This window comes from Cyprinodon variegatus, unplaced genomic scaffold (assembly GCF_000732505.1).
Source record: "Cyprinodon variegatus isolate N-32 unplaced genomic scaffold, C_variegatus-1.0 Scaffold556, whole genome shotgun sequence".
In the NCBI taxonomy this organism is placed as follows: Eukaryota; Metazoa; Chordata; class Actinopteri; order Cyprinodontiformes; family Cyprinodontidae; genus Cyprinodon; species Cyprinodon variegatus.
In genome coordinates, this window is record NW_015151009.1 from 351,335 (window position 1) to 365,580 (window position 14,246).

Below are 14,246 nucleotides of genomic sequence, written 5' to 3' on the forward strand. Positions count from 1 at the left end.
ATGCAGGTCACGTGGCTTGCCCAAGGGCACAACTACACAGGATAGGAATTTAACCTACAAACCCTCTGATTGCAGGGCAAACTCCTTTGGCTGACCCCACTGCCACGTCATCCCAGTTTCTCGGACTGTGACTAACTGTATTTGCTCTCTTCATCCTCTGACATGGGAGCTCGTCTGCCAGGCTGTTTTTCCTGAACTGGGTCGCCTGTGGAGCTGATTCACAGTTGCCTTTTGTATCTCTGCTTCTTTTCTATCTCTGCTTCTGTCTCCTTGAACCCCAGTCGGCCTCGGCAGAAGGCCGCTCACACTGAGCCTGGTTCTGCTGGAGATGTCTTTCTGTTTAAAGGGTGTTTTTCCCCTCCACTGTCGCTACAAGCATGCTTGGAAGGCATTCAAGTCAATGAGTTGATGCCATCAGCTGGTTTTCCTCACATAGAAAACTTTGAATCAATTTGACTGTATGATCTGGTTGAATTGTCTCCATAAAGTGCCTTGAGATGACATGTGTTCTGATTTGGCGCTATATAAATAAATTGAATAGAAACAGAAAATGGCCTTCCTAATAAAAGGCTAAATATACAGATGGCGTCTAATGATTGGTCTCCAGTCTAGACTCCAGTGGTTAGGAGAGATGCGCCTCTGTGTCGTATTATTTTTTTTATAACAAGGACAGAGAAGGTCTAACTAAATAGTTGTCCATAAAGACTGGGATGTTTTGAAGGAAAGCTTACATTAGGGCAATGCTTCAGCTGTATTTATTTGGAAGGGATGGTTGGTAGTATCAATAACTTAGCCAGCTTGGATTTTGGTTATAACAGCATTGCCTGGGGTGTAGGGTTTTTGTTTTTCTCCATAGTCAGGAAATGTAATTACTACCTAACCTGCCGATCTTTAGCTGTTTATCTTGTGTTTCGGATTTGCAGCTTTTTAATGTTACATTCCCTGAGCCACGGCCCACAGGACGCTGTCCATCCTCGCCGTGGTTCGTCTCCTGATCAAGCACACACTCTGCTTATTTAGCTTTATTGTCCTGACATGGCTCACTTCAAAGAAGGTAGCGAATGTTGCCAAAAGGATGTCAGCTCTCTGCCTCACACTAAAATAGAAGATGCATTACAAAAAAAGAAAATAAAAGTGATACTGAAGGGAAGTCTTCAGAAATGTCCTACTTACAATCCATGAGGTCATTATGACCCAGTTTTGCTAATAAAAGTGTCTGCTTGGGCTGGCAATTCTCCCTCTGCTCCTCCTCCCTCGCACTGTATTAAGGAGCCCACTCAACTCAATTCCCCCACTATTTATTGTTGGGCCTGGAGAACCTCTTTAGCATACCAGGCTCGTGTTATGATGAGCATAACAAAGGCGTGTATCAACAGTTCCTTCCAATGGAGCGGAGTTTTTAAAAAAAAAAGAAAAAAAAAAGGAGCTGGTGAGATAACATTAAAGGCACTACCTTGATCTCAGGCGAACATGCTAAGCCCTGTAACGAAACGTATTGGAAGTGTTTAATTACGGCTCGGGAAATGAAGCTACAAGATGATTCCTTAATTAAGCAGTGATTAAGGATTTTCTGCCTTCTATCTAATGCAGTTTGCAGTGCATTTTAAACACAATCGCCCAGGCAACCTCACAGGGAACAATGTCACAGGGCTTTGATGAAGTTTCCTGCACAGTTGTCTGCAGGGAATAAGAAGGAGGAAGAAGTGCTGGAGCGGCATTCCTCTGCTCACCTCACCGTTTGGCAGAAATTATGAGCAGTGTTAGCATTTCTAAGAATCTACTGACCGACTGAGGAGCTCTGTTTCATTTCTACTCTAAATATTCAAAATAATCAAGCCTTGTCTCATAATTTGAAATGAAACCTTCTGCATTTTAAACAAAGGAGACAGATTCTCAATGATTTCTCTTCCTTTTGACAATCATTTCCGTCTTGCTTCGGCCATGCGATCAAATGGTTACATTTAAAGATGAGTGAGAGAAGACTAAAGAGGGAAGGAGCTAAGGGGAGGGCTGGTGAGACAAGGCAAGGCAAGGCGGCCTGCTGCGTTCAGGGTTGGCGGGCATGGAAGAGGAGCCAGTGAGCTGTTAAAATCAGCCCTATCGCTGCTCCATCAAAGGACGGCTCTCCAGCCAAATCACAGCCGCCACGCAGCGTGCCACGCATTCGGGTCAATAAGCTTATAGGCGATTTACACAAACAATTCCTCGAGCAAGGTAGCAACAAAGTCATATTGGCTTTTCCTTTTAGCATTGTCTCTGCTCAGAAAGCCCTTGAAAATGTCAATCAGTCGTGCGTGACTTTAAGGAGCTCAGATCTGTCTAATCCTCAACACAGATTCTAAAGACTTAAACGTATAAAAATAAAATTATTTTAAGCCAATGTGTCAGTTTAAGGTACCATCTTTAATGGTTCCACTAGTTATTTTAGAAAAATGATAGATATGTAGATTAAATGAAGAAATCCTAAGAAAGGTTTAAGGCTAACAGCTACTGAGATGAGGCCACCGCTTTGGGTGATCATAGGAGTTTATCTCAACACAGACTAGAATTTATTTAAACTAATTGGTTGCAAGCCAACCAGTATCTTAAATGGTGACCATACATTTATAATGCAAAAATGCAAAAACTTGTATCAACGATGGAGTGGCCTGTATTTCCATTAGGCGCCGGAGGGCCAAGCTAATGGACAATAAAAACTTTTAATATAGCTTTGACTGTGGCAGAAACAGTTGTCGCCTTTAGAAGAGACAAGATGTTTGACTATAATGAACTTGTCTATTCCTGTAAATATATGCCTAAGTTTAAGATTTTCTAACCACAACATATAGAGACATAGAAACAAACTGCGGCTTAATTAGCTAAACCTTTTTTTGGACATGGTAAAAACTCATCATTTTGTCTTTAACATTTGTTTAAGCAAGGCAAGGCGTTTTTATTGATAATGGTTATTTAAATAGCTGGAAAAATCTAATTGTTGTAAAAATAGATAGCAGTGTGTTAGATGTGTTAGAATCATTTTAGATGTCACAGGCACCTCTTAACAAATACATTCTTAATCTGAATTTAAAGTTACAGAAGGTTTTAGTACTACTCCCAGTCAATTTTAGAAGTAGCACTACTTTTCTTGCAGTTTATTCCAGATTAGTGAAGAATAAGAACTACATGCTGTTTCCCAATGTTTGGTTCTGGGTCTAGGTGGGCAGAGTAAACCTGAACCAGAAGGCCTGAGAGGTCTGGATGATTAATCCACCCAAAATAAGTCATTAATGTATTTTGGAGCTAAGCCATTCAGTGATTCATAGACTTAAGAGAAGCCTTTTAATCCTGATCATGTTCTATAAGTGATAGAAGGTCGTTTTCCACAATGGCGGTCATACAAACAAAACAAGCCGGTAAGGTACCAAACAGGAAATACGCATAGTGTAGAGCGGATGTGGATTTGACCAATCAGAGGCCTCCTGTCTGCGGCCACCTACAATTTTGGAGAGGTGCAGCAGAGTGTCTGCGGAGGGGGCGGGGGCATATTTGCATTCAGTGCGACACACACGCAGACGACCTGGTTTCTTAGTATAAATCAGCCTTAACAAGGATGGATCCATCCATCCATCCATCCATCCATCCATCCATCCATCCATCCATCCATCCATCCATCCATCCATCCATCCATCCATCCATCCATCCAGATAGGCCCTGGATGGATGTATGGATGCCTATCTCCAGCAGCCTATGGGCGAAAGGCATTTACACCCTGGTCAGGTCGCTAGTTTAGAAATAACTATTAAAAATATCTATTAAAGTACCTTAAATCGAATTATTCAAATCTATCAATTTGAGGTATATATGGCTTCTGCATTTTCTTTATCTTTTTCACTTTCTAAACCAGACACTTTCTAAAGCAGTTTGGCCTCAACTTTCAGGATATTTGATAGGAGGATTGCAGTTTCCCCCCGTTCCATCCTGATATGGGATTTCTTCTTGTTGATGCAGATTATGCTGCAACAGATTAAGTCAATTCCAGAAAGCAACCTTTTTCACTAAAGTCAAGCATAGCTGTAAGACTTTTCTGCTATCTGACAAAAAAAAAAAAGGGTTGGGAAATGCATGCAATTTGTGTCAGGCACAGCACTCCAATGGAGGGAGGCTATTAGAGAAATGCCTCAGCACTGTCTCTTTAAATGCCAATAAATTCCCATCATTACAGAATCTGGCAGTTTTCCTCCCCGTCTGCAGCCTGGGTCTTTATCTCGCTCTGCCTCAGTCTTTGAGCATGTAGATCTGGCCCAGTTAGATTGTCATACTTAACAAACATTAATGATTAATTTCCTCCACTGAGTCAAATGGGGCTAAAGGGATGACTCGATTCATCTTATCGCATTGCAAATTAGCATTTCCCCATATTCTCCAGCATCAACTGTGCATTAAAATTCTACATTTACCATTCTGGGCACTGGCAGCTGTGAAAGGAGATCTTCCTCCTGTGTTGCTGGAGATTCTGATTACTTCTGTGTTACACAAAGACTAATTAATTCTGGGACTTTCTCCTTGCTGCTACATGCCTCTGACTGAAGCAAGTGAATTTCATCACAGAGAGGATATTGAGGGGTCAAGGTGGGGTTTTCATCTGCTACACCAAGTCCTGCAGCCCTTGCTTTCACCTAGCACTTCTGATAAAATATTTTCTGCCCTATTGTAATTCCTATCATTTGTAGAGGACAGTGCATGAGAGTGCAAGCATTCATATTTAGTTGTTATTGATATATCCTGACACACAGGGAGCAACAGTAAAACCTGAACAAAGAAAATCATGGAATATGACTTCCAAAAAAAGGTTGTTTTGTTTGTTTTTTTACACAGAGGAAACGACACACATGAAGTGACATGTAAATTTACTGTCGGAGCCGAGATGGGAAGTCATTTGTCATCAGACAAGACTTGGACCGCTCAAAGGGAACAGCTTGTGGCAACATCCTGCGCAGAACTTCACATATAGCCAGCAATAAAACGGGGTGAAGCGACAAGGTGAAATTTCACAGTTTCAGTAAAAAACAAAAAAAAAACAAGCTCACTGAAAAGGAGTGTTTCTCCCAATTCCAGAGCCGGGTGCTTCAGCCGCGGAGCATAAATCTTTGCTGTTGAGCCAGTGTGTTGATCTGCACGCTTTGGAAAAATAGGAAACCCTCCATAAATGTGAAATGGAGGGGGAACTTTTTTTAGGGTAAGAATCCTGTTTAATTACCCGGGGAAAGAAAGGTTGTTTCTTTATATAGTACCCCCCTCTTTGCAACTCTGAAAGGTAGACAGACCATCTTTAAAATGTCTTGTTTATTCTGCACATGGTGCTGGTCTGTATTTCCCAAGTTGCAGCTGAAAAGTAGGTTTAGATACATTTAAAAAGCTTGTACTGCAAACCCTCCCTAGATTGGACTTTATTGTCCATGGGCTTGCAGTATTCTATAAAATAATGCAATTATTTGCTATAGCCATTATATGGCTAAATAATAAAAATTAATTAAAATGGCCAGAAGATACATCAGGGGAAAATTTAAAATAAAAAAAACTTAATTTTTTAGCTCCCTTTTTGAAACTAAACTCAAAACAACCACTGCATAAAACCACCATAAAGTATTATATAACATCAATAAAAACTGCAAACGATAAACCATCCCCCCTCCTCTTAAAACCAGCAAACTAATCAGTATTTGACTTTGTAATAATAGTGAATACTTTCTAGAATCATCTTTAGAGTCTGAAAATAGGTTTGTTTTCTATTGCAAATTAGTCAGATTCAATAGAGAGCAACCGTGAACAGCAATTTTAAAGTCTGGCCACAGATACTTTAATTTGATTTCATTGGATGTCTGAATCCTGAGTGGGCGTGCTTTGATCTAAGCCATGTAGCTCTGGCTTTGTGTTAAGCGTTGTCTTCCTGGAAGGTGAACCTCTGCTCCAGCCGCTAGTGTTTTGCAGCAGATGGTCATTCACAAATTGCATTTTGCATGTGAGTAAATAAAAAACATTTTAGTTCTTACCAACTGACCGCAATTTTTTTATCTTAAAGTGCAGAACTAGAAATGTAATTCTAATGTTAATTAATTAATCCAAAGTTAATTGATCTTGTCCAACAACTAAGTATGATAGGTTGCCATTTTGTTTTTCTTGTAACAAGAAGATCTTTCCATGAAATAAAGATGTAAATATCATTTGTCACAATATGCTGAAACAATGTATTGTGCCATTTGTATTCAATACTGACTGTATTAACAAAATAAAATGTTGTCTTACACAAAACAGAACTCATACATATCACATATGTATAAGATAAAGTCAATCAAGAACCTATTTGATTTTAATCAAAACAAACTGTATGATTATCTAAATACAAAGATGTAAAACTAATTAGCAGACAGGGTATGTTGCTCTAACTCGCTGACAATTTACCACTTTGTTTCAAAGAAGTGTATGCTAACTATGATATAGCTATCTGATTAGTGTTATCCAGCATTAATAGCTGAATAAACTTTGTGGTGTTAGCAGTGCTTTTGAACAGAGGGTTCTGGTTGCTCAGAGTAATGTTAAAATTTGGCACCATAAAGTGAATGACCTTACAAAAGTTTTACCTATATATGGTGCTAATTGCTACATATCTTTCTCTATCATGTTACATATCATCTATATCATCACATCCTTATCTTCAGAGAAGTGGAGCCTACAGAAATGTTTCACAGGGGTGGCCAGATGGGGCCACTAAAAATCTTGGAGTAGCACACTGTAACTAAAAGCCATAAATTCAGGGTTAGGCTATTGAGATAAACCTGCATGTAGAAATAAACTGATACGCTGGTGAAGGTTCTCAGTCATCCAGGTCATAGGTATTCCAAACAAAGAAAATTTAAAACAATCCACTAGATGTTTCGCTTCTCATCCACGAAGCTTTTTCAATTCAAAAAATTATGGTGAAAAATAAACTGATGGTACTACAATTTACACTGTGGGGTGGCCAGTGCGAGTGGGGTGGCCAGTGGGGCGGCCAGTGGGTTGGCCAAAGGGGTGGCCAGTGTGTTGGCCAGTGCGAGTGGGGTGGTTAGTGGGTTGGCCAGTGGGGTGGCCAGTGGGCTGGCCAGGACATTGCACATGGTGACCGTGGCCACCCCGTGGTGGCGCCACTGCTTCTGAACAAAGCAGAGAAGTGACGCTCCTCCACCATGCAGCACAGCTAAATTAGCGCTATTTAGGTGATAACTGGATGGAGTTAATTCAGTCTTTACATTTACATAAAAAACTGTGTGAAGTCCATTCTGCATCCTCATCACCATTAAACAGAGTAAATAATCCCAGCACAGACTCTGGATGGATTCATACTTCTGCTCTCGCATGCCTTTGCTTTGGTATTACTTCTCTTGCAAATACCAGTGAGAATCTGCCTAAGAATACAGAGGTGTGCCCTCTAGTGGATGACAGTGAGATAAAAACACAATGAAATCCCTTTTTAGCTGTTTTTATCAACTCATTCGATAAAAGAAAATTTAACCAAATAAATAATCAATCAACAGTTAATTGTAAGCTGATCACTTATTTACATCCTTATGTGGAACTGATTGTTTCCCCCCAAGCTAATCTTAAATATCAGCATCTCTTTTGCTTCCATTATAAATGTTAGCCAAGGACACCACGCTAATTTAGGTGGAAGGCCATGTGTTGTCGGTGTGTCGTTGTGCCATACCTTCTCTACATTCAGCTGACCGATCGAACCGTCATTAAGATATATTTTCTAACCTTACTCTACTTTAAAACCACTTTTCTCTTGGCCTGTCTGTCATATTCTTTAGTCTCTATGATTCTGTTTGTTCACTATTCTAAATAATCACATTTAAGCTGAGAATAAGTTACACAGGAATGGAATATTTTCACTATTTATGTACCACCTGAAAGCAAAAAATTTTACTTGCATTGAGATTTATTAGATTCAAAGTTACTTAATAACCCAATTTTTCGAACTTTGTTAAAAATAAAATGGAAAACCTTAAAACAGTTAAGAACTACCCTTTATCTGTCTTTTACACTGAAATACAATTACATATATTAAATATTGTGGATGCATACAGACAAACAGTGAAAATGTCCGAAGGGTGTGAATACTTTTGCAAAAAACTATATCTGGATTTAAAGCTCTAGTATCTAAAGGCACTGAAGCCTGCCCTATCAGTGAAAAACAAAGTGATAAAGCCATCAGGAAAATTACACATGTAGAAGGCTGGACATCTGCAGGTGACTTTAGGGAGGTTTGGAAGAAATCATGGCGTTTAACAAGAGAAACATATCAACTGCCTCCAATTCCTTAAGAACCTGAACAAAACAAAACTAAGAGCAGATTTCACGGTTCCTCCTGCCTCAGACCAAATGGGACGTCAAGGTGCTCCATGCACTTATCTGTGGAGACCCTTTTCTGCAAGGGTAAGGCAAATGGCTGAGTCTTTGGTGGCATTCAACTTCTTGACCTTTGCGCCTTTAAGCGGCTTTGCTTCTTCACCGCTCTCTGATCAAAGTTAATAAGTGCTTCATATGTTAATGAAAATTGGTACTCCTCTTTGTGTTCCTACAGCTTTTTAATACCTATTATGGACTGAAACTTTTAATGGAAGGTTTTAGGTCTCCCTGACAAGCCCATTTCAGAGAGTGACTACACAGATACAAGGCTAAGCTAAGACCGGAGAGCCGCTGCTCAGTGGAGGAACCTTACACGGGAGACCTTATTCTCGAGGAAGCAGCCACAGATAAAGGCCATGGGATGAGTGGCTGCCTTTAAACCCACGTTCAAGTCCGCACAGGGCTAATTACAGCATGCCATCGCATTTGAGAGGGTTTAGTTAATCAAGGGGGCTCTCTCTTTTTCTTTTTTTTTTTGCCTTCCTATAGTCGAGGAATAACACACTTAAACCATTTAATGCTGCCAGGATTGCACCCTGTTTAATTCGCAGGAATTTCACATAAGTGGGGTAAATTTAAGCCACTATGACATTAGTTTTATAGAGATCTAATGGAGGAAAGCTTTATAAGAGAGGCGAGGGGGGTATACCTGAAGATAGCACTGAATTTGCCACACAGAAAACCGAGCAGTGGATAGTACATCATTTAGGTCTTAGGAGGCAATGGGGGACTTAGCCACTGTAAGCTTAGATTGGGAAGTAATACAAAAAAATCTGACTGCTAAGGCTTGTGTGTGACAAGGAACAGATTACCAATGCCCACGAAAAGAAGTATTTGACATTTGGGATTGCTATGTCATGTTGAGTTTATTCGAAAACACGGAAAGAAGATTTGAGTCTTAGTTTCTGGCGGTTTTATCCAAAACAAAGGGAGTATCAAGCAACTCCGGCGAGGTTCTTTGAAGATTTCCACAACTTTTTTTTTTCCTCTTTTTTTTTTAAATCGCCATATACACTACGATCTACTTCATGACTAACGGGTGGTTATAGGCCCATGCATTGTGCTTTGAAGTCTGAGGATGTTCGTGTTACAAGAAAGACAAAGAAAAGGGCAAAGAAACCGAGACATTGCTTGTAATTGCAATTTTTAAACAATTGGGCCGTTCAACTTTTTCCCCTCCTGAGAACAAAAGGAAAACATTATTGATACGATTACTGGGGGGGAGCCTACCTGAAACATGAAAGATTTATTTCGTCTGGAATAATTGTAATCCCACAAGGCACATCAGTTTAGAAGTGTCTGGGGGTGGAAATAAGTCTAAACAAATTTTTCCTTTGAAAGACAAACGAAGGGGCAGACATTCAAAGCATCGGTTCTTCATTAAAAAGTCCAATTTAAGGGATCCGTGCGCCAACGAGAGCGGGGGCCACCTGGGGCAGCGAGCTCCACACAACCAGAGGCTGTTGAAGGTGGGACGGAGGGGGGGGGGAAGGGAAGCGGGACGAGCCTGTCATCTTCGTACTGTAACCTGAAGCAGACCACAAATTAGCTTCTGTGATGGCAAGGTGTGACTGAAGTCAAACAAACACACAAAGAGGCAATCTAATTGAATTGCAGTTCAAAGAGGAGTGGAGCGCGTTTGGCGATGCAGTGGCGCTTTAAAGTGCTGGACCTCCGAGCTGTAGCAGGTGCTGCTGAGTGTAGCAGAGGAGGGCTGCAGCACAGCAGAAACCTGGCGGTCCAAACATACCATCTCACACTGGAAAAAATCTAAATCCAGATAGGTCATTTTTTCTTAAAATAAGTGCATTTGTTCTTGGATTGAGGAGGTAAAAGATACATTTTGCCAATGGAACAAGACAATTTACACTTAAAATAAGAAAAACACAGTTGCATTAACTTATTTCAAGTGCATTTTATCTAATTATCTCATTTTAAGAGTAAAAATACTCATTCCATTTGCAAACTATCTCATTTACCTACTCAAATTAAGGGTAAATACACTTAATTTAAGAAATTTTTACTTATTTCAAGATAATTTTTTCCAATGCACTCTCAGATCAAACCACTGCTCTTTGGCGAATTGCAGGCAGTCAATGTTGGGGTGCAGGATAAATTCTCTCTGCCACTAAGGAGAAATACTTCACTCATCAAAGTTTTCATCCACTTCTAGTCTTTCACACCACATTTTGAGCATGATTTCTACCCTCAACCCCTCACCTTTGTTGCAGAAGTACTCCATGTCTTCACAGTTCATGTTCTCGCTTTCAAACTCTGCCGGGAAGTTCTCCTCCACCGAGAACTCGTCTTTGGCCAGGAGCTCGTTCTCCTCGGAGACACACTCCTCCTCTTCTTCCTCCAGGCCATCCTCCAGAGGACCTGAGGGAACACACACACACATTCATACATAAACACACACACAGACACACGAGGGAAATGTTCAGCAGTTTCATCACATCCTTCAGGCTTTCAAGAACAAACAAAGAACTTCTGCTTCTTTGCGCCCCTCTTCTTGCAATCCAACCGATTTAGATGCAACTCAAAACACGGTCTTGTCTACGCTATGTTCAAGTGCACCCAGAGTCCTGTCAGTAAGATAAATATATATTAATCTATATTTGCAGCAATATTTCACAAAGTCTTTCCTCAATAGCTACAGGAAAAGTCCTTTGTGACGCTGGTGAGAAAAGCGAGCTGACATGCAGCCAAGGTGAGCCTGATGTTAATCCTTCTACCTGCAAAACAAAACCTCACACAGATGGAGGGAGGAGGGGGGAGGAAAAAAAAAGATCCTTTCCAGACTTTTCATAGAGGGATCAGCATGGGAGTGGAGGGGGGGGGAGTGAGAGAAAAATACTTTTATTAATTTGTTAGCCTTATCACAGGGTACAATGTTGATTTTCCATTTACATTCCAAGCCTCGGGGTAATACACCAGTGCAATCTTAAAGGAGACACTTTTCCGTGTGATTAATTTTTTTCCCCCCTCTGTGCAATATTATTTCTTTAAATCTAAATGATTCCAGAATTTTGCTTGTAGCTGTACATCTCTTTTGGTATTTGCATATTACCTTTTTTTTTTTTTGCTTTTTGCTTCAATCAAGGCTGTTGATGGAATTACTGTACTGCTACCTGAATTGTATTAGTTGTGAAAAACGTCTCACCCGGCTTCTGAATGTTATTAAGATAATGGTGCATCTGGCACACATTTCTGCGTCTTGAAAACATGTCTGCAGTCTTTTTTTTTCTCTCCATGCATTACCATAAAAACAGCAATGAAAAAAATGTGTGACTGTTTTTATGTTTATGAAAGAAAAAGGAAAAAAAAGAATAAAATTAGCTTTTTATGTTTCAATATTGGGACTTCTGGTCCAGCAATGATGTTTTTTTTTTATGTTTCCTTCCAAAACAGCTAAAAACTTCCATTAAACTGCTTATAATTTAAAGAAATAAGAGAAATCCCATATTTTTAAAAAAAAAAACTGTTTATAAAAAAAACATAATCCCTATAAACCTCGACACCAGGCAGGTTTCAGACAAGAGCAGAAGGATGCAAGGAAGAAAGGACACAAGGACACAAGGATTGAATTAAATCAAGTAGGAAAGGCCACAAAGGAGAGAAGAGAAGGGGAGAAGGAATAAAGAATACAAGTAATAAAGGAGGAAGAGAGGAAGGAAGGGCAAAAGAGTGCAAGTCACAAGGAAGAAAGGAAATAAGGAAGAAAGGATAATAGGAAAGACAGATGTATGTAGAGAAAGGATCAAACCAAGGACTAATTAAGCACAAAAGAAAAGAAAGGACACTAGAAATAAAGTTAGGAAGAGGAAATGAGACAAGAATTACAGGTGGAAGTAAATAATAAAGAGCAAAAGACGGGAAATAATGACAGGAGGAATCAAGGAAGGGACTGTTGGACCATGGGATAGACGGTGCAGCAAGAAGATCAAGGTTCAATTCCCGGCCCGCTCTTTCTGTATGGAGTTTGCATGTTCTCCCTGAGCATGCGTGGGATCTCTCTGGGTACTCTGGCTTCCTCCCACAGTTCAAAAAACATGACTGTCAGGTTAATTGGTTTCTCTTAAATTTGTCTTTATGTTTGTTAGTCTCTGTGTTGTCCTGAGATGGACTGGCGACCTGTCCAGGGTGTACCCAAACTCTCGCCAGTAGACAGCTGGGGATACGCACCAGCACCCTTCGCGACCCTACTTGGGATAAGCGTGACCGAAAATGGTCGGATAAATGATGCAGACTGAAAATGCAAAACATTTCCTTTCCCACTCTAAAGAAATTCCTAAATCCAACAGCAGACCTTTAGCTGAAAGCCTTTGTTCCCAACCAAATTACAAAAGCCTGTATACAGTAAAAAAAAAAAAAAAAAAAAGGTGGGAGTACAGTAAACCGGTGCCACATTTTACCGTTCAAATGTCCTACTTGTCACTAGTTATGTTTCTTCATCACTTAAACAAGGTGCACTGGTATCCTCTCCACGCCTCTCAGCGTGTTTGTTCTGTTGCAGCAGGAGTGAACCCTTCAGCTTTAATAAAGCAATAATTTCAGCCCTCCTGTTTCTCTTTCTTCTCCGCACCCGAAGCCTCATAAAAAGACCCCCCTGATGTCCACAAACTGCTTGCTCTTTTCATTAGTCTTATAAATTACTCCTTTGTAGAAGCCAGCATCTGCAGGAGCCCGGGACATGAAAAGAATTAGCGCACAGATCTCTAATAGACACTGCAGAGGCCGAGTGCTGCTTTTAAATGAGGATACAGTTTTATGATCTTATCTGATGCCTTCTGCTGATTCGCAGAGGAGTGAAGTGAGGCGTGAAGTGACTCGATGAGTCTACCATCGCTTAGGATGATACCGAGAGATAAATATCACAGTATCAAGGGGAGCTTGTATGACTGGCGTTAAAAGCTTCTGCCAAGGCAAATGAAGACGGTGTGAAAGAAAGCAAGGAAATACATTTCTATACGCGCGGTCTGTACACATTCCATTACACAGCTGAATGAGGACCGTGTGTACAGCTAAATGATTCTTCCTCTGTTGCTCGCAAATACAGGCAGCACTATTGCGGCACAGAAAATAGACCTACAGTGTTGTGAGATAATAAGAGTAAAGGGAGATTAAAGATAAACTTCATGGTCAATAAGACACACAGATTAGGTAGATAAGATGAGATAGAATTGAGGTTTAATAGACTCAGAATAAGGGCATCTCACTTCCCCACTCTAGCAGATAGTAACTAAATGGAGCATTTTCAGAGCGATAGAGATACTGGGGGCCTTAGTGAATATGGAAAAATGAAATATTCCACCCTGTCTGGATCATTAAAGGGGGCCTGATGGGCTACTTCTTGAGAGCCGCGTAGATGGCAAAAGTTTGCCTGCATTCTCACATGTTTAGCTTATTATACAGTATTCATTGCATGGAGAGACCTGAAATTATTTCAGAGACAGCAATGATAAGAATAATGACTTTCTAAACGACCAGCACCACACTCCTAACTCATTTTCTGATAGTGGCGTTCCTGCTATATTTAGTTGTGTACTGTTTAAAATCCTGTCACATTCTCTGTGTGACCCGCGCTCCTCGGTGCATTTCTATAGGGGGCTGCTGACGAACTGGGCCAGAGGACTGTTTGCTGCTTCTGCCTCTTATCAAGCCTCCGCCGGAGTTCAGATGGCCAATGACACCACGGAGAGGACGTCTGCATTTCACCTCACCGTGGCAAAACAGAGCCTGCCTTCAAACAAGGAGGAGGAGGGGAGTAGTTTTCCTTCATGTACAGTATGTAGTCCAAGGTACGACAATGAGATAGAAAA

At 40.6% G+C, this 14,246-nt stretch overlaps 1 protein-coding gene across 1 annotated transcript in view; it reads right to left on the reverse strand.

Moving 5' to 3' along the window:
* The window catches only part of zfpm2 (zinc finger protein, FOG family member 2), a 198,905-nt gene that overhangs the window by 137,322 nt on the left and 47,337 nt on the right, over nucleotides 1–14,246 (reverse strand). Inside the window, exon 2 of the mRNA XM_015391689.1 lies at nucleotides 10,645–10,803. Within this exon, the coding sequence (XP_015247175.1) occupies nucleotides 10,645–10,803 (159 nt within the window). The remainder of the gene's footprint in view (nucleotides 1–10,644; nucleotides 10,804–14,246) is intronic.